Source organism: Megascapheus bottae, unplaced genomic scaffold (genome assembly GCF_031878675.1).
Source record: "Megascapheus bottae isolate mThoBot1 unplaced genomic scaffold, mThoBot2.hap1 H_1, whole genome shotgun sequence".
Classification (NCBI taxonomy): domain Eukaryota; kingdom Metazoa; phylum Chordata; class Mammalia; order Rodentia; family Geomyidae; genus Megascapheus; species Megascapheus bottae.
The window spans coordinates 1,717,938-1,742,010 of record NW_028327858.1 but is presented as its reverse complement, the minus strand read 5'-3'; the positions used below and the strand labels follow the sequence as shown (position 1 = coordinate 1,742,010).

Sequence of the window (24,073 nt, the reverse complement as noted above, 5' to 3'; positions counted from 1 at the left end):
TGCACAGGCCAGGTGTATTCTCTTGTCCAATACCTTTTGGCTCTTACAGGCTCCATGAGGCAAGGCAGGGTTTAACAGTTGGTCCCAGGCAAAGAGAAGAAGGCTCCGAGTGCTGTAAGGTGTACAGATGAGAGGCAGAGCCGGGTTAAGAATTTAGGCTTCCTGATTCCAAGTGTCTGTCTTAGAAATAAAGGAAAGAATATAGACCCTAGAAGTCTATTACTGGATGAAATCATCTTCCCTTGATCACCGCTGTTCTCCTATCCCTCTGGAAACAAGGCATCTCAGTTTCTTGTAAAATAGGGGAAAAGATGTTCCTGTTGCATGATTGAGGACATCACGTGCATGTCAGTACTTTTTTTTATATATAAATAAAGTGCTTTCTAGACATTTATCTCTGTATTTCTATTATTCACAGTAAGGCTAAACTTCCTCTTGTAGTTATGGATTAAAGCTCTGCTATCCAGCTGACTCGGCCCCCTTTTTCCACTTTGCGTTCGTTTTGTCCGTTCTTTTCGCTTCAACAGAGGGAGGAAGTGAGAGACTTAGAGACATGCAAGAAGAAATAAGAGCAGCAGTGGCTCGGCCCCGGAAGGCCAGAACTACATTTCCCAACGTGCCTTTGGCGGCCCCGGCGGTGGCGGCAGACGCGGTGCATGCGCAGAGCGCCGCCACGCCTGGTCTCCCCGACGCCGCTCGAAGCCAGTCTCGCTCAGTGGAGCCGGCAAATCCCCGCGGGGCGCCTGAGGCGCTTCCGGGGCCGTAGAGGGCTCAGGTGCGGCTTAGCTCTGGTCAGTACCATGATCCGGCAGGAACTCTCCACATCCTACCAGGAGGTAGGAGGGAGTGGGAAAGTCTGGGGACAGACCTGTGAGGTGCAGGGCCGGGGTCCCGGGCGGGGTGGGCGGGTGATGGTGAGTGCGTCCGTGGAGGGTCTCGGGTGCGGATGGAAGTCAGCGGGGGCTGGGGCGGGGGGCGTCGGCGAGGGTTGATTCAGGGATGGAGCCCGGGAGGCGTGGCCGGCAGGTGAATGATTGACGGCGCCCGGCCGGGTGGGCGGCGCGGGGCGGGCGCGGCGCTTAGCAACGGGTGGCAGCGCGGGCCGCACCCCCGCCAGCCCGGGCCGCGCGGCTTCCGCGGGCCGCTTCCAGACCGGGACCCCCCCCCCCCCCCCGTGTTTCTCTTTCCCTCCTTCCCTCCTTCCTCCCTTTATTGCCTCTTGCCTTGGTGGCCTGTTAACTTTGAAAAAAAAAAAGTGCTCTGACCGGCGTAGTGGCGCCTCGTGCTTCTCGGTCCCTTTCCCTGCGAGTCTGTAACCATCGCTTTCCAGTTGGTTCTTTGTCTTGTCTGTGGGCCTCCCGCCGTTCACTTCAGAGTAGTCTCCCCCTGGCTCCTCTGGTTAGTAAAACTGCACCTCCCTTCCCCCCCACTTCCCCTCCCTCTGCTACACCTCCCCCTCCCTAAGCACGGGTAATTTTCCTCTTCAGTCCTCCTCCACCGCCGCCCCCTTCCATTTGTCTTCATCAGGCAGTTCCCCATCCTCACACTTGCGGTCTGTGTCCCTGAGTCAGCTCCAAGCCACCCGAGGGTGATACTATGTTTCCACATCTCCCTGGGATGCTTGGGATCCTGAGTTCTCCTGCTTTGCAGACTTGTTGTCCTGTCTGTCCAGAGTGGCCCAAACTTCCCAACAGGCCTTCCGAGTTCTGCACTGCTCTGCATCTTGCCTTTCATTATCATGGTTAGCTCCCCACTCACGTAGGCTCTTGTCACCCTGGAAATTCACCCGTAAGTAACTGGTAGGGTCTGATAAAGAGTGAGTGCTTGCCTAGCAAGTGTGAGATCCTGAGTTCGGCATCCACAGAAAGTGCCTAGCTCAGAACTGGGGTGAGCTTGTGACTGTTTAGGGTATAACAGGATAGTGGCAATCCTGCATCTTAGGGAGCTTTGAGGGCCCTAGCTTAATAGGGCTATGTCTTTCTCACACATAGCTTGCAGCATCTCCTTATCTAGTAGAGATCATGAAATATTTATTAAAATATTGCAGGGTTAAAGTGACAGGCAGTATCAGTTGCTCCTAGGAGTCATTCTCATAGTAGAAGGCACTGGAAGGACCCCTCTTTTGCTTTCTTCAGAAACTTGTTCTGCAGTGCCAGGAATACTGCTTAGGGATCGCCTTGTATCTTTCTGGCCTGGATCATTTCTAGAGTGGAGGTTGCTCTGTGTTTGGTGTCTGCTGAGGGGAGATTTGAGCATATTGATAATCTGGCCAGGGCAGGTAAGGAGATGGCCTCGACGCTGCTAGTAGGAAAAGAACTGGCTGTGACAGTGTTACCACCTGGGTCAGGGGATTGACTCAAAGAACTTTGGTCTCTTCAGGATAACATCCTTTTCTCTCCTTGGCCAGGAAGACCTTGGAGGCCCTCTTTGTGTGTTTCCCACCAGTGGCCTGTCTCTTATGATGCCTTCTCCAGCCTCCCAGCCCTCTTCCATTTGAATGTCTTCTCTTTTGTACTAAAGAGTCAGGTTTTGTCTGGCTATAGTATTAGTATTACTATTTGTTTAAAAGACAATACTGGGATTTGAACTGAAGGCTTTGCACTTGCCAGGTGGCTTGATAGCACTGAGCCATACCCACAGCTCTACAAGAGATGTTTGTACACTCTACCAGTTGAGCCACAGCTCTACCTCTGGCTTTTTGGTGGTTAATTGGAGGTAAGATTCTTATGGATTTTCCTGCCAGGGCTGGCTTTGAACTGATTTTCAGAACTCAGCCTCCTGTGTAGCTAGGATTACAGGTGTGAGCCACCAGGCCTAGCTTCTCCCCCTGCCCCCCAACTGTCTTTAGCTCAAGTTTTCTGGGAGTGAGCTTTAGTTCAAATGCTTTGAAACTGTAAGCAATGACACTTGAGCCTAAATAAACACTTGAGAATCTTCCCTCTCTTCCTTCCCTTTCAGTTCATGGACAGCTCATCCTTCAAACTGTGACCTCCTCTGCCCTCCTTCCTAGTCCTGTGGAGATTATTGATTATCATTCTGTTCTCTCTGCATTTTTCAGTGGCACGACTTCCCCAGTAGACAGTTGAGAGTATGGATGTAGTGATGTTGAGGTTGCCTGGATACCCTTCCCGCTTCATTTGGCCATTCCTAGAACAAGTGGGAACAAGTAAATAGACTTTGGCCAGAGTCCCTAGCAGTGCCGATGTGGGCTTCGCTCTTCCCTTTTCTCTCTCAGCAGATTAAGCCATTTTCTCTTCCTTTAGGAAGTGGTTAAGACCATAGGCTTTGAAACTAGACCAACTTGGAGTTGACTCAGCTTTGTCTTTTGTTGGCTCTGTGGTCGTGGGAGGTGTAATGGGTTGGATTGTGTGTCCTAAAATGACACATTGAAGTGTAATTCTCATACTAAGAAATAGGATTACTTCAAGTGTACTAAGTTTGACAACGTTGTCCTGAGTATGATAGCCCCCTCTCCAGCACAACTCATACCCCTAAAAAGATGACTGTGCAATGAACATAGACACAGGAAGAATGCCTTGTGAAGATAAAGGCAGAGATCTGAAATCAGATGCATCCACAAGACAAGGAACTGCAAGGACTGCTGTCTACCAGAAGCTAGCTGAGAGACACTTTGTTATAAGCAGGCCTATCTAAGGAAGGAAGTTCTTTGAATTTCAAGGCTCTGTTGTCTTGATCTATATACTACATCATATACTACATCATATATATATGTGTGTATATAATATGTAATTTTTTAATGACAGTTGAGTATCAGCTTCTGCTTTTTTTATTTTAGCCTAGAAAAGCAAACTTGGTGTAGCTGATCTACCTGCTTTGCTTCTCCTTTTAGCTGAGTGAGGAGTTGGAACAAGTGATTGAGAATTCAGAGCAGGCAGACAAGGAGACAGACAAAGTCCAAGGTCCAAGTGCCTTACCAGGTAAGTGGATTTGGAGCTGGGGAGTTGGGAGCGCTATCATCCATGCCCAATGCTAGCTGTGGGAGTAGAAGGGCCTCTTTCACTTTGCATCCTGTATAGGATCTCGGGTACTGACCCAGTTCTAAAGCCATACATATTTAATCAGTCATGGGACAGAGGTCTTAGGGCTGAGGTTTGCCCCTACTTTTGACTGTCTTGGAGGTTGAACTCTGGGCCTGGGCACTGTCCCTGAACTTTTGTACTCAAGGCTAGTACTTTACCACTGGAGCTGTAGCTCTGCTTTTTGTGATTAATTAGAAATAAGAGACTATGGGCTTTTCTACCCAGGTTGGCTTTGAATTATGATCCTCAGCTCTCCATCTCCTGAGTAGTCAGGATTTCAGGTGTGAGCCACGGCTGCTCAGCTAAGGGTTTGCTTTTTTTGAGGCAAGTCCCTAAGGTAAGGCCTTAGGAAACAATGGCAAATGCTTTGGGTCTCTATTCTTCCTCCCTAAGAAAATGCTAGCAAGTAGGCCTCTGATCACCCAAGCAGTTACTACAGCCCTTTGAGAAAAGTCCTCATAGGCCACAGCTTCCTGATAATAGTCTTCTCCAGTACTGCTGCCTAGCTGAAAGAAGCAAGGGCCTGTCCTGTGTCATCTTATAGTCTCAGCCTTTCAGTTATGACCTGTGGCTATGTTTCACACAGTTGACTACTTCCTCTAGACACACACGCTTCCTTAGTTTCCATGAAGTACCACTTCTCAAGCCGCTGTTTTTAGACTCCTTTGCAATTACCCTCTTGGATATAAAATATCTGCTGTAGGTTCTCTCTGTCTTTCTCGCTCTGTCTGTCTTTCTCTCTGTCTCTCTCTCAGTTATGGGGCTTGAACTGTGGGCCTCAGTGCTGTCCTTGAGCTCTTCAGCTCAAGGCTACCACCCTACCCCTTGAGCTGCAATGCCACTTCTGGTTTTCTAGTGGTTAATTGAAGAGTCTCATGGTCTTTAGTGCCTGGGCTGGCTTTGAACTCTGATCCTCAGATCTCAGCCTCCTGAGTAGCTAGGATTACAGACGTGAGCAGCCGCACCTGGCTGGTTTCTTCTCTCTTTAGTAGGTGATCTCACCTAGGTCTGTCTCCCTGCCTAAGTCAGCTTTACATCACTTGCGATCACATCTCTATCCCCAAGATTTCCTGTGAACTCAGATGTAGGTATCCTAGTTGCCTAGATGATTAGCTCTGCATTCTAGGTAGCTGAGTGGCTAGGATTACAGGTATGAACCACTGGCTCTGAGCCACATTTTGTTTTATTCTTTGCTTGGAATGCTCTTTATTCATCTTGTTAATCATAGAAGTTCTTCAGCTGTCAGCTGATCATTTTTTTTTGTATAAAACCTTCTCTGACTGTCTACCTTCTAACAATGTCTGTAGTTAGGCAGCACATTCCTTTACAGCTGTTGTTGACGGAAAGGTACTGTGCCTTCCTGTCTTGTTACTTCACTATGGTGAAGCCCCATGGGATCAAACCTAGTTGTTCATCCTACCTGTGCATTCAGTAAATAGGGAATTATTAGGTGAATGAGTTAGGTGAAGCCTCAGTCTTCTTTTTTTTTTTTTTGGCTGGTCATGGAGATTGAACTCTGGGCTTGGGCACTTTCTCTGAACTCTACCACTTGAGCCACAACACCACTTCTAGTTTTCTAGTGGTTAATTAAAGAGTCTCATGGACTTTTATGCCCTGACTGGCTTTGAACTGCTATCCTCAGATCTCAGCCTCCTGAGTAACTAGGATTACAGATATGAGCCACCAGGGCCTGGCTCCCTGAGCTTCTTTTACTCAAAGATAGTGTGTTACTACTGGAACCACAGTGTCACTCGGCTATGTCTGTATGTGACACTGAGGAATTGAACCTAGGGCTTCTTGCATGTAAGTCAAGCACTCTACCACTAAGCCACCTTCCCAGTCCTCTATTTTTAATTTTTAATCTTTTTGCCAGTCCTGGGGCTTGAACTCAGGGCTTGGGCACTGTCCTTGGATACTTTTTACTCAAGGATAATGCTCTGCCACTTGAGCCCCAGCACCACATCCAGCTTTTTCCAAGTATGTGGTACTGTGGAATTGAACCCATGGCTTTGTGCATGCTAAGTGAGCACTCTACCAGTAGGCTACGCTCCTGGGCCCTGATTTTCTTTCTTTCTTTTTTTTTGCCTATCCTCGGGCTTGAGCTCAGGGCCTGAGCACTAGGGCTTTCTCAAGACTAGAGCTCCATCACTTGAGCCACAGTACCATTTCCAGATTTTTTCTGTGTATGTGTTACCATGGAATTGAACCTGGGTCTTCCTGCATGCTAGGCAAGCATTCCAACACTAGGCCAAACTCCCAGCAGCCCCTGTTTTTAGTTTTTTAAGCGACCACCTTTTGCTTCTTTGTAATGGTTGTACTAATTTACATTCCTACCAACAGTGTATGCATGAGTTTCATTTTCTTCACATCTTGCTATGATTATTTCTTGTCTTTTTGACTGTAATCATTCTAACTGGGTGAGCCATGCATCATGGTTCTGATTTGCATTTCTCTGGAGGCTGGTACTGAGTTCCTTTTCATATGTCTGGTAGCCATTTGTAGGTTTTCCTTTGGAGAAATTCTGTTTGAATCTTTATAATCTGATTTTTTTTGCTATTGAGTTGTTATAATCAGATTTTTTTTACTATTGAAATCTTTGTCTTGTATGTATAGCTTGCAAATACTTTTTCAGCCCTTCTGTAGGTTGTCTCTCCATTGTGATTACTTGCTTATGTTGTGCAGAAACTTTCAACCCTTTAGATAAGTTGTCTCCTTCTAGGCTACCTAAAACCCAAGTCTCAAAATATTGTTGTCTAGTCTCAGTGGTGACTTGGCCCACATATAATACAGTTTTTGATGGTTATTTATTGCCTCTGAGACTTCAAATAAGAAAAAAATGATAATGATGATAGCAGCCACCATTTTGGAAGATGTCTTTTTTATATTATTATTAAGTAGTTGTACAAAGGGTTTATAATTTCATAAGTCAGGTTATGAGTACAGTGCTTCTTGGTCATTGTCATCCCTTCCTTTGTTTTCCCCTATTTTCCCCATCCTGTCCTTACCTACAGGTTACATAGTTCTTTTTTACTTAGTGTACATTCAATATCACGACTGCATTTGCTCACCCTTCTTCTTCCACTCCTGTGCTTTCCCCCTAGATGTGTTTCTACATCCTGCTATTCTTTTTGATAAACAGTACTTCAGTTGTTTAGTCATGTCTTTGGGTTCTCCCCGTAGTATACCATCCTTTAGTCAGTTGGTTTGTGTATAAATGCATTGAACCCTCTATATGTTATACATTGTTGTATTTTAAATCTTATTTCCACATATGAAAGAAAACATGTGCTGTTTGTCTCTCTGCTCCTGCTTACTTCACTTAGCATGGTTTGTTCTAGGTATATCCATTTCCCTCCAAAAGACATAATATTCTTTCTGATAAATGAGTAAAATGCCAGTTCTGAGGCTTGAACTCAGGGTCTGGATACTGTCCTCTTTAGCTTTTTCTGCTCAAAGTTACTACTCTACCACTTGAGACACAGCTCCATTTCAGGCTTTTTGGTAGTTAGAGATAAGAGTCTCACAGATTTTCCTTCCTGGGTCGACTTCCAACTATGATCCTCAGATCTTACCCTCTTAAATAGCTAGGATTCCAGGCCTGAGCCACTGACAAGCACCTGGCTTGAGGATGCTGTTATATATACATTTTGTCCCATCACCTTCACAGCCACTCTGGGAGGGAGATGGTTAATCCTGGTTCAGCGGGAGAACCTGAAGCACCTGTGACATCTTAGTGCTAATGAGTTGCAGGGCTGGAACTTGTTTCCATTGCTGCCTCTCAGTGTTCAGGGGTCTGTACTGACTGTTGCTCCTGGATGAGAGTCTGCCTCTCCTGAGCCTCCTTGCTCTCGAACGTACACTTAGAGTCCTTTATCTGTTATTCCATGTGCTAAGTCCAAGAGGTAAGTGAGTCACGGTCTACTTACAGTAAGTAAGGACATGCTGAGAGAGAGGACAGAGTGCCCAAAGAACCTATTCTTTCTTCTGAGCTCCTGGATCTCATGTTTTCTTTTGTCGCCTGGAGCACAGTTGAGAGGTTGCAGTACTGAGTATGATTCATTTATTCATGTATTTGTGCTGGTATTGGATCTTGAGCTCAGGGCCTGGGTGCTATCTCCTAGCTTTTTCTCACAGGGCTGGTTGAGCCCTTTCTTGGCTTTTTGCTGGGTACTTGGAGAAAAGTGTCTCATGTTTTCTTTTTGGGCTGGCTTCAAACTGCAGTCTTCAGATTTCAGCATCCTGAGTAGCTAGGCTTATCAGTGTGAGCCAGTAGCATTTGGCCACTGAGTATAATTCTTTAATTGCTGTCAACCCTTCACCTGTTCCTCAATTCTAGAGGGACTGGGTTGCCTTTTTTTCCCCCTCCATGTTCTATCTCCAGTGCCCAGTGTAGGTCCCCCAGGCATGTTGTACCTGAGAGGGGGAAGCTGGAGTATGGAGTAGGGAGATAGCTGAGCCAACTAGGGTGGATGAAGGACAAACGTGGTTGAACCAGACATTTCAGAAATGAGGGAAGAGGCTGGTGAAGATTGATGTGAAAGGATGGTGGCATATAGATGATAAAGAAGAGGCTAGCCAGACACTGGTGGCTCATAGCTACTCAGGAGGCTGAGATCACAGTTTAAAACCAGCCCTGGAAGGAAAGTCTGTGAGGCTTGGATCTCCAATTAACCGTCAGAAAACTGGAATTGGTGCTGTGGATCAAAGTGGTAGAGTGATAGCTTTAAGCAAAAGAGCTCAGGGACAGTGCCCAGGCCCTGAGTTCAAGCCCCACAACGGACAAAGAAAAGAAAAGGGATTGATGAGGAGGAAAGATGGCCTCCCCCAGTGACTGTCTAGAGGTGGGAATAAAAACAGGACCCTTGAGAGACAGTGGGTGGTACCATGGAACCATTAACAAGCAGAGACAGACTTGGGTCAGTTTAGAGAGGGTATGAGAGTTGGGGAGCAGAAAAGGAGGCAGGTAAGAATTTTAGGAAGATGGATATGGCTGCTCTTTTGATGTGGGAGAAGGGAGAAGGCAGAAGGAAGCACCTTCCATTTAGAGGCTAGGTCAGCGGAAAGGCGGCTGAGGGGAGACTACAGAGCAGGTGGAGCTTATGTGTTGTTTTACTGATGACATACTTATGTGGAGGGACCCAGAGACTGGCAGAGCCGCAAGACTGAAGAGCAGTGGGGGTAGATTGAGCAAATGGGAGTGATCCTGGGGCAGACCATACAGACAGGTGGAGGGAGAGCAGGTAGGGTGGCAAGCTGGGGGAGAGGGGGAAGAGATAAAAAGCCTGGGAGCTGAAGGAATTGAGTGGAGGATCTAGAGGTGGTAGGACAGGACAGAGATACCTGTGCTGAGCATTCTGCAGCAGAGAGTCAAGGTAAGTAAGTACTCAGACAAGTTAAGGATTGATAACCCAGCTTGATTTTTCTGAGGTAAATAATACCATATCACAATGTGCTAAATGCTTCTGGCTGTTATTTTCATCTCTGTCAAAAGGTGCACAACCAGTTTGTCTTCTTTTCAAGGAGAAATGATACCAGACATGCTAGTTGATAAGCAGTTTACTATATTGAAACTGTTAATTAAATTGAGGGAAAAGCTTGGCTAATAAGGTTTTTACCAACAATCTCCATGGGAACAACTATATATAACAGTCAAAATAGACTAAGATAAGCAAACCAAAAAAGAAAAGTAATAAATTTCATGTTTTAATAGTTAAAATCTTGGAGCCAGGAGTTTGGCCTACTGATAGAGTGCTTGCCTGGCATGCATGAAGACCCGGGTTCAATTCCTCATTACCACATACACAGAAAAAAGCTGGAAGTGGTGCTGAAGCTCAAGTGGTAGAGCTCTGGCCTTGAGAAAGTCCCAGGACAGTGCTCAGGCCTTGAGCTCAAGCCCAGACTGGCCAAAAAAAATTTTTTTTAAATCTTTGTACATTAAAGGACACTATCAAGGAAATGAAAAAGACAGCCTTCAGGAAAGGAGAAACTATTTGTAAACCATGTATGTGTTAAGGGATTTGTGTTTAGAAAATATAAGGAACTCTTACAATTCAGTAAAAATTAAACATAGCCAAGCATCTGAATAAACACTGCTCTTAAAGGAGATATAAAAGTAACCAGAAGATACTCAAGGCCATTAGTCATCAAGGAAATGGAAGTGTAAGCTTCAGAAAGATAGTAGCAGTTCAACATGCACTAAGAAAACTGTAATAAAAAAGATGGACAGTGATGAGTTGGGGAGGATGTAGATATCTGAACTCCCAGATAGGGTTGGTGGGACTTCAGAATGGTGCAGCAGCTGTGGAAAATGATCTGGCAGTCTCTGAGAAGAAACAGCTCATACAGAGAAAATGGTGAATTTGGCTGAATATTTTGGTGTACTTAATCCATAACCAGTTGTTCCAGTTGCTTTTGAGCCTGGGCTCAGGCCAGACCTTAAGGCAGGAACTGGTGGCAAAAGAAGCCTATTTATCTGATGATGAGGAAACAAAGAATGGGAGAAGGAAGGGCCTGGGGTCCTGTACTCTCTTTCATGTGTACACCTCCAAGGACCAGAAACTCTCCAACTATATCCACCTCCCAAGCTTCCCACCATCTTCAAATAGAGTCATGCTAGGGGGCAAGTCTTCAACCCATTTAGGATCCAAATAATTATAGCCAGAATTCCACTCTTGGATTGATATTCAAGAGAAATGACAACAAATATCCACATAAAAACATAACCATATCCAAACTTGTTTGTGAATGTTTTCAGTGGCTTCTTAAATGGCAAAACACGATGGTATCTAGTTTCAGAACTGGATATTCTCTGCAGGAAACGTGGTTTGTAAGTAATTTCACAGCTTTTATGTCTGTCTTATGTCTGCCTGAGGTCCCAGAAGAAACTTGGCTTCAGGAGTATAGCAGAGGCGTCACTTGGTCAGGGTCCAGACAAACCCGTGATGTTGTTATAAGGAAGCTTTTGATCACATCCTAAATTGTTGCTTCCAGAAATTCTAAGAATATGTGGGGTGCAATGTTACCTGTTTTCCTTCCAAAGTCATCACAAAGGCAGCACATTTCAGGACAGATTTACCTGACTGTCATAGATGTCATTCATTGTTCATGTTACAGTATTTTGTTTGGGTATAATATTTAGATTGCCTTTAAAAATGCCCCATACTTCTCTACTCGGTATAACTTACATTATGTCAATCCATATCCCCCCCATCTCTCTCTAGTCCTGGGGCTTGAACTCAGGTCCTGGGCACTGTCCTTGGATACTTTTTGCTCAAGGCTAGTGCTCTGCCACTTGAGTCACAGAGCCACTTCTGGCTTTTTCTGTGTATGTGGTACAGAGGAATCGAACCCAGGGCTTTGTGCATGCTAGGTGAGTGCTCTACTGCTAGTCCACGCTCTCGGCCCTCAGTTTTATTTTCAGTTTGAATTCAGGGTATCACACTTGGTAGGTAGCTACTCTGTCTTTTGAGCCATATCTCCAGTCTCCCCCCTCTACCCCCTTAACTGAGATAGGGACTGGCTTTTATTTCAAGCCAGTCAGACCCGTGTTCTCATATTTATACTTCCTGTAGTAGCCAGGATGGCAGGAATTTGACTGTGATCAAACCCAACTTTTTCTGTTGAGATGGAATCTTGCACACTTTTTATCTGGATCGACCTTGACTTGCAGTCTTCTGAGCTCTGCCTCCCAAGTAGTTAAGATTACAGGTATGAATTACTAGTACACAGCTCAGATCTTTTTTATCATTAAATTATTAACAACTAGAATTTTAATATTTAGGTGGAGGGCCACTGTCTCATTGTCTCATATGGCCTTTTCTCTATGTACATACATTCTGGTGTCTTTTTCTTCTTCTGATGACACTAGTCCTCTTGGGTCAGAGCCTCATTTCATGAACTCACATTAGCTTCTCTAAGGCCTAGTCTCTACTACAATCACATTGTAGGTTATTGGGCTTCAACATAGGAACTTGAGATGGAATGACATTGTATAGACCATAAAAGCATCCTAGCTTTGGGGTAGTTTGTGAGATGGGGGCAGACCTGTTGTAAGAATGACATTAAATGTGTTTAATCAGATACCATGTAAGTACACAAACCTGCTATGTTCAGGCACAGTGAAGCCTAAAGTTCAGTTATAAATGAGACTGGCCTTGCCCTTACCCTCATGGAACTTGTAATCTAGAGGGATGATAAAGTAATACCCCTGGAGGACTGCCATGGGATGAAGTATAGGGACCAGGAGGAAAGATACTCTGAGAAAGTTCTCATTGGAGAAGGCTCTCTTGGGAACTTGTCTCTTTAAGTGAAACCTGAAGGATGAGTTGGGCATTAGCTGTGGGGATAGTGTCCAGAACGGGCATCTGTCTCTAAGCCTTGCTAGAACACATAAGAATAAGAAGCTCTGCTCCTTGGCGAGGGTTGGGGAAGGGAGGATGCAGGTTGGGGTCAACTCACATGTTGGGTTATAACTGCCTATCTCTGTAGAGGGGAAACACCATAGACACTCTTCAGCCCAGCACCTGGACAGTGGGTGGGTGGGCAGTGAATGTCTCCAGGTTCTTTGCGCTGTGATTCGGATGTGGTGGAAGGCCTGGTGCATGGAGGTCTGATAAGACAGGTGAGGACCTGGAGGCTGCTGGCTGTCTTTGGCTACTCCCTGCCTCTGAGCTCAAGGTCACAGTCTGGTATCTTGTTGCCAGGTCTGGACAGTGAGTCTGCCTCTAGCAGCATCCGCTTCAGCAAGGCCTGCCTGAAGAACGTCTTCTCTGTCCTGCTCATCTTCATCTACCTGCTGCTCATGGCTGTAGCAGTCTTCCTGGTCTACCAGACCATCACAGACTTTCGTGAAAAGCTCAAGCACCCTGTCATGTCCGTGTCTTACAAGGAGGTGGATCGCTATGATGCACCAGGTAGAGCCTGCTGGACCAGGTGTCGGGCTCACAGTTGGGGCCTCAGCTGGCATGTCTGCCCCAAGCTGCCAGCACCATGCTGGGTGCTCATACCTACACTTGGGGCCATCATCAGTCCCCATAAAACGTGTGTGGAGTTTAGGGGGTTCTGGTAGCATTGGGTTGGGTAGGAGGGCCAGGAAGAAAGATGCATTGAAACTAGGCTTTGAAAAGCATGAGGTAGGCAGTATTTGTATGAGGAGGGGAAGGAGCAGTAAGCAGCAAGAGCAGGAACAGGGATGAGAGTGAGGGAGATACTTCTGGAGAAAGGAGAGTAGCCTAGATGAAGCCAGAGACCAAAGAGGAAAAGTGTGAATCAAGAAGAGCCATTCAAAGGAATTAGCAGCTCTGCAGGACACTTTTGGCTCTTTCTTGCCCCATTTGTGTGTCCAGACACCTGAGTGGGAGGTTGCCTCTGCCATAGTGGACCCCCTGGCTGTGGCCCAAGCTCTGCCCCATGGCCCAGGCCCTGCCTGTATGGTAAGAGTCACCTGCTCTGTTCACAGGCTGCTCTAGTGACCCTCAGGATGGCCTGCTCATAAATTAGAGTTTGAGTCCGGACTCCCTCTGCCTGAGCCTCCCTGACAGCGTAGCACAGTGTGATGGTCCCAGCTTGTCCACTGGTCTTTCTCTCCCATTTGTCCTTTCTGTATGTCTGCTCTGTCTCTCTGTGGGTGCCTCATACCCTGAACTCTGCTGGTCTGATGCTGGTGCTGCTCAAGCACTTTGGCCTATGAGGTCAGAATGAATCCTCATCTCAGGTGGTTGGGTTGACAGAGGCCAGGACCCTCAGGTTATGACCCATATACTTGGAGCTCCCGGCAGAATGGGTACAGGAGACAGAATGAGTTCTAGTATTTCCACAGCTCAGAGACAATCTCTCCATACCCCCCACCAGCAAGTCCACACTGGACTCAGTGCTGTAAGAGGTGGCAGAGTGCTTCTCTGTGGGTACAGGAGTCTGTGTTCCAGGCCAGGTGGGGCTTGCTGAGGGGTACTGATGTCAATAAAAGTGCCCTCCAAGTCATTTTTCCTCCCTTCTTGGCAATCAGTAAGAGTGTCTGGAATCTAGATTATTAGGAGGTGTGTGGTAGTTTCAGGTGTGGCAAAGATTGATTTCTGACATTTGCTTTTCTGTTTGCATCTCAGGTATTGCCCTGTACCCTGGTCAGGCCCAACTGATCAGCTGTAAGCACCATTATGAAGTCATTCCCCCACTGACCAGTCCTGGCCAGCCCAGCGACATCAACTGCACTACTCAGAGGATCAATTACACGCACCCCTTCTCCAACCAGACCATGGTAATGCCCATCTTCTTCAGCTGGGTCTGGGCCCATGTGTCCCTATTCTCTTCTGCTTACTGTTGTCATGAGTACTCAGTCACTGGGCAGATGTCCACTGTGCCATGGCTGGCTCAGAAAGGTCAGTGAGGTCTTGTCCTCAGCTGACTGATGTCAGGGCTTGTTGAAGGTGGCATGAGACCCTTTGGTGCAAAGTGGCAGCGCAGAGGGGTGGGGCTTTGTGATATAATGACTTGAGTCCCTTCCTTGACTGCGTTAGAGTCAGGAGCAGGTGTATATAGTGGCTTTGTGCCTGAATTTAGCTTCAGATAAAGGAGAACCAGAGAGGGCTTTAAGTATTTAAGTGTAAAAGATGTGAAAAGTGAAGTGACTACATACAGGAAAACTCAGGAAGTAGAGATAGGAAGATCTTGGCTGTACGCTATCCTGGGCAAAATTAGCAAGGCCCTTCTCAAAACTAAGCTTCCATCAGTTATAGAGTGGCGGAGGATGCATCACACCCAGCTTGGCTTTAAGCACTGTGCCAAGATTTACCAAGGGCTGAGCAAGTTGGCTCACCTGCATCCTTGGGCAGGAGGGTCTGGCAGTAGTCACTGGAGACTGCTGTAGGCACTAGTCTGTGCTTGTGCTTTTAGAGCCTGAAGCCTCTGTGTCCTTGGCAAGGGTTGAGGAACCACTAGATTTCTGGGACTGAGACTCTGGCCTTTGTGTCCCTACAGAAATCTGCCCTGATTGTCCGGGGCCCCCGGGAAGTAAAGAAGCGGGAGCTAGTCTTCCTCCAGTTCCGTCTGAATCAGAGCAATGAGGACTTCAGTGCTATCGATTACCTCCTCTTCTCCTCTTTCCAGGAGTTCCTGCAGAGGTGGCCTTCCAGAGCTCACAGTGATTCTGCTGTGTTGTATTTTGACATTTTTCCAGCCTTGCTTATCTCCACGCTAATGACTTAGGCCCGGGGGCTGGGAAGCAGTGGGGCTGATGGCTCACTGGCCTAGGGGAGGAAGGCTGGCATGAGCTGGGTCCATTAAAGTCACGGCAGTTAAGCACACCTGCTGTGGAGCGTGTTTGTGCTCCATGCCTGCGGCACTGCTCAGGACAGATCACTTGGTCTGGTCCACGGAGCCTTGTCTCCCCAGCCACTTGCACCTTACTGAGGGCTCAGGGTGTTTGTATATGACAGTGCAGGTCCCATCAGCTGCTCTGGTCTTTACTTATGGTGATATCTGTCCCTGGCCATCATAAAGTTCCTGTCTGTTCCATACCCTGCTGTGGGTGATGCCATCACTGGAGCCCACAGTGCTTATTAGAAAGAGAGCATCGTCTTTTTTTGGTTGTGGGACTTGAAACTATGGGCATGGGCGTTGTCCCTGAGCTCTTCAGCTCAAGGCTACCGCCCTACCCCCTGAGTCACAGCGCCACTTTGAGTTTTCTGGTGGTAAATTGGGGATAAGCGTCTCATGGACTTTAGTGCCCTGGCTGGCTTTGAACTGCGTTCCTCAGATCTTAGCCTCTTGAGTAGCTAGGATTCCAGGTGTGAACCACTGTGCCAGGCTAGAAAGCATCCTAGCATCTTCTGTGTATCCCTACCAGGTTCCACTGAGCTCTGGGACTCCTCCACACAGGAAGCAAAGACCAGTCTCAGTGACAGGGGCAGGGAGACCAGACAGGGTGGGGTTTTGCTTTTGCTCTTGACTAATGATCAGCCCCACAAAGGCAACTGAATTTGGAGAGGATGCAGGGAATAGATGGCATTCTTGTTGTGCCAGCAAGAAAACTAGCTTGAGACAAGGGAATTTGCATTTAGTTGTTTTTGGCCCCTGCTGTCAGGCCTAGATTTACCTGGACCTTTCTTCTTCCTGCCCTCCAAGCCAAGACAGGGCAGGCTTCATGCAGGCCTGTGAGAGTGCCTACTCCAGCTGGAAGTTCTCTGGGGGCTTCCGCACCTGGGTCAAGATGTCACTGGTGGAGACCAAGGAGGAGGATGGACGGGAGGCAGTAGAATTTCGGCAAGAGGTGAGTGGCCCTGGGTTTGCTTTAGAACAACTGGTACTTTTCCTCAAGTTTGTGTGAAGTGGAGGGAAGTTTTGCAGTAAGAGTCCTTCCATTAGGTCCTCGGTCCTCAAGGGCGAGTAATCCTTCAGGAGGGGAGAAGAACTTGGTGAGGGCTTCATATGTCTGGGAAGAGTGCTCTTCTGGTGGCATTTTCCTTCTAGGTGTCTAGTTCTCACAGACTGCGTGTGTGGAGTTCACAGTGACTTGACCTCATCACCCAGACCAGCAGTGCTGTGTGGCTTGTGGCTGTAGAGCCAATGTATTCGCAGGAGACCAGACAGTGGTATTGCAGTCCTGCGTGATGATTCACTGGCATGCAGCAGGAGGACACTAGTATTCTTTTGGTGTATACTTTTCTTTCATTCTCCTTTCCTTCCTGTCTCCTCTACTCCCTCTCTCCTCTCCCTCTCCTGTCTCTTTCCTGGTAGTACTAGGGTTTGAACACAGGACCTTCAGCTTGCTCAGCCTGTTTGTTAAGCTGGCATTATATCACTTGTCACTTTACTTTCCCTTTTAATATTCTGTTGACTATATGTTCTATCAGTCATAAAATTATAAATTTAAACTGGGTATTTTTTTATTATCAAAGTCTGATCCAAAAGCTTTCAGCCCACTATCCTAGAGTCAGCAGGTATGCTAGGGTCAACAGGATGTATGTTGGGGTCACTAAGAGGTATGCTGGGGTCCAGTCAGGAGGTATGTTAGGGCTGGAGCCAGGAGGTTGCTGACGATGGGACCAGGAGGTGTAGAAGGGACTTTCTGGCTGTGGTTCTCCCCAGGAGGGGACTGTGGCACAAGGCCTGCTGGTGGGGATAAAGGAGATTTGAGCAAGTGGTGGTTGTCAAAACAGGAGTAATGACCCTGGTTGCCTTAGGTTTCTACCTAGCTGTGGTTCTCTGCCCTCCTATCCACCCAGAGAGGCTGATTGTGTGTTACACCAAGGATCTTGGCCTCTGTTCCTCCTTGGAGGGTCCATGTGGGCTCCTCTGAGGGCCAGCTGTAGGATAGGTCTAGATTGGGATGGAAGGGTCTACTCCAGAAGTGAATGCACTGATGGGGTTGGAGACTGTTATGGGTCAGTCTTGAAACTCCTTTTGTCTCCTGGCTTATATACTATTGAAGGAAGAAGCTATTTCCCCTGACTTAAGTGAAAACTCCTGGCAGTAGGTCCTTAAAAAACATTCTTTATTTGATAAATTACCTGTCATTGGGACTTTCACTTTACACTCTACCTCAGGATCTCTTCTGGCCCCAGGGAGGTGTTTCTTCACCACACAATGAGGGATGGCCCCAGCTCTCCTGTTGGCACTGTCATCTAAAACTAGAGGTGAAAACCTCAGTGAGCCTATAAATGAGGATTGTTTCTTCTTCTTCTTTTCCTCTTCCTTCTCCTCCTTCTTCCCCTTCCCCTTCCTCTTCTTCATATTGGCCCTGGGGCTTGAATTCAAGGCCTGGGAGCTCTCTCTGACCTTTTGTGTTCAAGGCTATCACTTGAGCCCCAGGTCCACTTTGGCTTTTGGTGGTTAATTGGAGATAAGGGTCTCATGGACTTTCCTGTCCTGCATGGCTTGGAGTCATGATTCCCAGATCTTAGTCTCCAGAGTGGCTTGGATTACAGGCTGAGCCACTGGCACCTGGCTGAATGAGAATTTTGGGGGGGGGAGGTGGTCAGTCTTGAGGCTTCTTTTGCTCAAGACTAACACTCTGCCACTTGAGCCACACTGGCACTTGCAGCCTTTTCTGTTTATGTGGTACTGAGGAACTGAACCCAGAGCTTCATGCATACTGGGCAGGTACTCTACTGCTAAGCCACATTCCCAGCCCATGAATGAATTTTTTTTTTTGCCAGTCTGGGCTTGAACTTAGGGCCTGAACACTGTCCTTGGTCTTTCTCAAGGCTAGAGCTCTACCACTTGAGCCACAGAACCACTTCCGGCTTTTTTTCTATGTATGTGGTACCAAGGAATTGAACCCAGGTCTTTGTGCATGCTAGGCAAGCACTCTACCACTAGGCCAAACTCCTGGCCCATGAATAAGAATTTTTTTTAATGCCTTTTATTATCTAAATTGAAAGTCTTTTGGCAGCATCCCTAAACTCTTGTGAACAATGTCTTGACACCATGCTCTCGCAATAGGTTATTTCATTTGATCCTGACTATGTTGCAGTGAGGCAGACATTTTATGCCACTTGCCAGGTGGCAAGGTTGAGGCTAGGATCAGGTAGTGTGCCTACATGTCTGAGCTGGGCAAACCCAGCTGCCTCTGGACAATTTCTGCTTTCCATTATGCCACACAGTACTTGATATCCAGATATCACTCTGCAGGCCCACCAAATACTTAAAGGAATGTCTTGCTGTGTGGATTTGAGGCTGTGCTTTATCCCAGTAGATCTGAAAGATTGGAACTCTTAGCTCTAACTTTGAAATTTGGGATATCTTATTGCGTTTGTGAGTCTGACATGGCAGTTTACTTCGACTTGTGAGTACAAATAATGTGAGCACCAGATGATAGATTTTGGTGACAATCTGAAACCACCAATTCTGATTCCTCAAAGAACTAGGGAAACCATGGTAAAGCCTTGGCTCTCTATTTAAGATTTTGTGTAGAAGAATTTTACCTTAGCCGGGTGCATGGCTCATACCTGTAATCCTAGCTACTCAGGAGGTGGAGATCTGAGGATCGCAGTACAAAGCCAGCCCAGCGCGGGTACCAAAGTCCAAAAGTCCGTGAGACACTTATCTCCAATTAAACACTAAAAACTGGGAGGTAGGGCTGTGGCTCAAGAGTAGGGCAGTAGTCTTGAGCTGAAGAGCTTAGGGACAATGCCCAGGCCTAAGGATAGGGCAGTAGCCTTGAGCTGAAAATCTCAGGTACAGTGCCTAGACCCAGAGTTCAAGCCCCATGATCCACAAAAAAAGTTTTGCCTTTTTTCTGAAAGACTGGATCCAGAGAGCTGAGGTCTAAGATCTTTTCTTGTTGTCTCCTTTCTGGGCCCCAGTCAAGGGAGGATCCAGAGGTGGTAACTTTCTCTCCTCTGCCTCCAGACCAGTGTGGTTAACTACAATGACCAGAGGCCAGCTGCTGAGAAAAGCATTCAGCTGTTCTTTGTGGTCTTCGAGTGGAAAGATCCTTTCATACAGAAAGTCCAAGATGTGAGTATGATTTAAGAGTTGTAGAGCAAATTCCCTATTGTGATGCCTTTTGACCAATCCTTGCAGGATAAGTTTTAACTGGCTCTCCTCATCCTCTCTTAAAGCATAAAACACTTGGCATTTATGGCATTGCATGTTACATGTAATTTGTGTTTATTTCTCCCCACTAGAGTGATCTTCATCATTAGAGTACTGTTTTGGGAAGGCAAAGATATCACTGGGTTTATCCTTTATCTGGGATCTAGTAGTGCTTAGCACAGAGTAGTTATTTAGAAGTAGAAAGCATTTATATAGATTTAGTTATATAGATTTTCAGTAAAAGTCATTCTTCAGTGGTTCTCGGTGGGTGGTAAACAGGAACAGAAAAGTACAAATACTTGTCATCAAGTAATGCTACCTTCTGAGACTGGAAGGAGAAATAGAGCAGCTTTGCTCAAGGAACATTATTGGCACACTATCCCCCCAAGCCTGTTTCAGATCTAACAACTGGCATTTACATGATCATGAAAGGTCTTTACATGTTCAGGACTTCCAGCCAGAAGTTTCAAAGCTCAAACCTTTACGCTTCAACTCCGAGGAAGGAGTTTGTGAAATGGATGTAACAATGCTGTTATGATGATAAGTCTGTGCTGAGGGATACGTGTAGTGGAAGGATTGTAGTTGAAGTGTGTCAAGTGTGGTAAGATACTGAATTTAGTCTATTATGGCCATGTAGACAGAGCCCCCTCTTCTAGGTGTGTTCTGAGTGATCCTGAGTGATAGGGGGTGGTAACAGCCATTTTTCATATGTGAACACAGAGGCTCATACTACTCAGGTCACCCCACTAGAACAGGGCTTTACAGATATCCTCACTTTTACCTTGGGAATCCAGAAATCTAGTAGAATTCTTCTGCCTTAACACATGCTCCTCCTTTGAGGAGCAGTCTAATGTTGAAATGACTAATACCAAGACGGTTTCTGTCTGAGTGGTCAGGGGAACACTGAGCTTCGAGGATTAGGACATCCACACAGGAGGACAGTACCCCAGGCAGGGCAGTGAGCAGATGCCTGGAGGAGCTCATGGGGTGAGTTTGTGAGGAGACAAAGTGAGATGGGAGAAAAGAGGAACCAACCTTCATGTGGACTGGGTATAGTTTGGGGAAAGTTTACTTAAATCAGAGTTACTTATCATTGGATTAGGTCACAAATATTTAAGTTCAATATTGGATTTGTGTGTGCTGTGTGCAGGTATTGGAGCTTACACACTGAGGTTGTACTCTCACTTGGCTTTTTTTTTGTCAACTCTACCAGTTGAATGATGCCTCCAGCCTAGCTTTTGGTTGTTTTTTTTTTTTGGAGACAGAGTCTCAGTTTTCTGCTTGGGCTACTTTTGAACCTTGGTCCTAGGATTATAGCTGTGAGTCTTATTTTTACAGATTTTTTGAAAAAAATTTTTTTTCATTAGTCACTTTATTATATAGGGGTTAGTTTTTTTTCCTCTGACGAGCTGTGAACATTAAATGTGGTTTGAAGTATGAGTTTTAGAACCCTGGTGTTTTTTGTTTAGTCCCTTAGTCTAGGAAGGACAGTAATAATAGTGTGTGATTTAAGAATTAAGATTAAGCTATGTGTGGGTGGCTATGCCTGTGCTCCTAGTTACTCAAGGGGCTGAGGTCTTAGTATTGTGGTTTGAAGCCAAGCAGGAAAGTCCATGAGACTTCTAGTTAACCAGCAAAAAGCTAGAAAAGAATTAAGATTAAAGCAACCCAGTAACCCTGTTTGCTTCTGTTTCACAGATAATCACAGCTAATCCTTGGAACACAATTGCACTTCTCTGTGGAGCCTTCCTGGCATTATTTAAAGCAGCAGAGTTTGCCAAACTGAGTGTGAAGTGGATGATCAAAATTAGAAAGCGATACCTTAAAAGAAGAGGCCAACCTACGAATCACATAAGCTGAAGTCACGTGGATCCCTACAGACTGCTACTGTAATACAAGTCCTCCTCATGCCTGTGTGGATCATGGAGCCACCAGCAACCCTGTACTCACTTGAAGGGAGGGGCCTTATGGAAGGAACAGCCTATCAGACTGGAACTTCTAGCAGGAAGGGACTGTTTCAAGCCTAATGGAAAAGATCCAATGGATAACCTGGAAGCTATTTAAGTATTTAAATTATGAATGAATGTTTTACAGAGCTGTCTGATGTCTTGAGCAGGGTTTGTGGAAGACAGGCCTTTCTTCCTTATTTGGTTCACTGTATAGTTAGGCTCCAGTGGGGGACAGTTAGGACTCCACTTCTGCTTTCGGCTTTTCCTTGAAGTTTTTAAAGTGGAGAGATGGAAGTGTAGTTCTTACTAAAAATCCTAACTGTTGAGATGTGTGGGTGGACACTACACCATATACAACAAAGAAAGGCAAAACCCTTAAAAACTTGGGCACAATCTCTCAGTGCTGCCCAGGCTCTGACAAGCTCTCTAACTTGTTAAATAGTAAATGAGACTTTAACAGTTATTTGAAACTGGTGATTGCATTTCTTGTGGACTAAGTAGCTACCTAGTTCTCTGGCTAGGATCTCTGTTCAGTGTCCGTAAGTTTAGTGATTATAACACCCAAAATCACGAATACAGATGTATGTATATAGTAGGTGCCTATTCAGTGTATTTTGATTTCATTAACAGGTAAATAAAAGTTGAGTTGATAGAAAAGGAATGGGTATGCCAGTATGAATATCTGCTAAGCCAATGGGCATCAATATTATCATGTCGTGATCTCCATAAACAAATGGTGGTCAGAGTTCAACACAGATGGACATGACACTTGTCATCCTTGCCTCCAGGGAAGGTAAGCTGGGTGTGTCAGTTCACACCAGGATGATGAACATACCATCCCCAGAGAAGAATCTGGTTAACATAATGTCCCAGCGCACCCACCTAGAGAGCTGAAGGTTGGTAATAAAAATTATTTCCTGTTTTAAATTATTCACATGCTTGTTGCATCCAAAAAGGGCATCTTAGTGTTTCTGGGATTCACGATCAACTTTTAAGATCTTCCAAATACAGCAACTCAGTTGGACATTTTTTAAATCTCCTATTGAACTTATCAGCAAGAAATAGTTACTAAGTGAACTTGCATAAAGATATGTTCCCTGCTATCTTTCTGTTCCTAAAAAAGTGTGGGAATTCCAATTTTAGCCTAGGTTGCTCTGCAGTCTCAAATTCAAAGCCAACTCTAAAAACTGACATTAAGGGGCCAGGAGTTTGGCCTAGTGGTAGAATGCTTGCTTAGCATGCACAAAGATCCGGGTTCAATTCCTCCATACCATATATAGAGAGAAAAAGCTGGAAGTGGTGCTGTGACTCAAGTGGTAGAGCTCTAGCCTTGAGAAAGTCCAAGGACAGTGTTCAGACCCTGAGTATAAGCCCCAGGACTGGCAAAATAAAAAATAAAACCACAGTGTTGATTTTTTTTTTTTTTTTTTTTTTGCCAGTCCTGGGCTTGAGCTCAGGGCCTGAGCGCTATCCTTGGACTTTCTCAAGGCTAGAGCTCTACCACTTGAGCCTCAGCACCACTTCCGGCTTTTATGTATGTATGTGGTACCAAGGAATTGAACCCGGGTTTTCGTGCATGCTAAACAAGCACTTTAACCACTAGGCCAAACTCCCGGCCCTGTGTGATTTTTTTTTTTTAAAGTATTTCCAGTTTGTTAAACATGTCATTTGAAATATGATGTAAAAAGCAATGTTAATAAATTCTTTAATAAAAAAAAAAGTATTTCCAGGGACTAGGGATGTAGTTCAATGATTAAAACAAAAGTGTAGGGCCGGGAATTTGGCCTAGTGGTAGAGTGCTTGCCTAGCATGCACAAAGGAAGGCCCAGGTTTAATTTCTCCATACCACATACATAGAAAAAAGCTGGAAGTGGTGCTGTGGCTCAAGTGGTAGAGCACTAGAGCCTTGAAAAAGGTCCCAGGACAGTGCTTAGGCCCTAAGTTCAAGCCCCATGACTGGCAAATAAAAAAAAGAAAGAAAAAGTGCAAGCTTAGCATGCATGAGTCTGGGTTTGATTCCCTCTGGAAAAAAAAAATCACTAAATAGCTTCAGTGAACATACAAAAACAATATTTCCTAAATTGTGGCAAGGTCTCTTAGAGAGACCTTCTAAGTACTAAGTTGAGTAATACTGTTTATTCTAAGAAAAACAAATTTACTCACAGCTCTAAGTTGTCAAAATTCATTCTGGCTGCTCAGTAAAATAAATCTCCCAAACCTTCTACAAATAGACTTTTAAGACCTTGCTTTCAGTCTCCTATGTAGTAGGGTCACTCTTGTAACTGTGCGCTGGTCCCAGACATCAGCAGTGCTGACTAGTCTGGGATTAGTGTAGACGACTTTGACAGGTTGGCTCTGTGGGGCCTGCTGCTTGGGAATGGTAAAATCAGTACTGAACAGTTCAGGGCCATAGAGAAGAGCAAAGTGACCCAGGGGTACCTTGCAGAGCATGTGCTAATTTTAAATAAACATCTGCAGCCAGAAACATGATGGCCACATCTGCTACATTCTCCCTGTTCTTCATAAAAAAATGCTTTTACTTATTGTAGTTTA

The 24,073-nt window shown here is 45.8% G+C and overlaps 1 protein-coding gene across 4 annotated transcripts; it reads left to right on the top strand.

Moving 5' to 3' along the window:
* Nucleotides 1-690: 690 nt before the first annotated feature.
* On the top strand, nucleotides 691-22,450 carry LOC150038981 (proton-activated chloride channel). 4 transcript variants are annotated; one of them, XM_090328105.1, is made up of 8 exons: nucleotides 691-791; nucleotides 3,851-3,938; nucleotides 12,743-12,952; nucleotides 14,141-14,292; nucleotides 15,012-15,154; nucleotides 16,158-16,302; nucleotides 19,386-19,493; nucleotides 21,270-22,177. In XM_090328105.1, the coding sequence occupies exons 3-8, from the start codon at nucleotides 12,841-12,843 to the stop codon at nucleotides 21,429-21,431; spliced, it is 822 nt and encodes a 273-aa protein (XP_090184231.1). In that variant the 5' UTR covers nucleotides 691-791; nucleotides 3,851-3,938; nucleotides 12,743-12,840; the 3' UTR covers nucleotides 21,432-22,177. The 4 variants fall into 4 exon arrangements, with proteins under 4 accessions (XP_090184231.1, XP_090184229.1, XP_090184230.1 ...); XM_090328103.1 differs by having other exon boundaries at nucleotides 706-836; nucleotides 21,270-22,450; XM_090328104.1 differs by lacking the exon at nucleotides 12,743-12,952 and having other exon boundaries at nucleotides 706-836.
* Nucleotides 22,451-24,073: the final 1,623 nt, after the last annotated feature.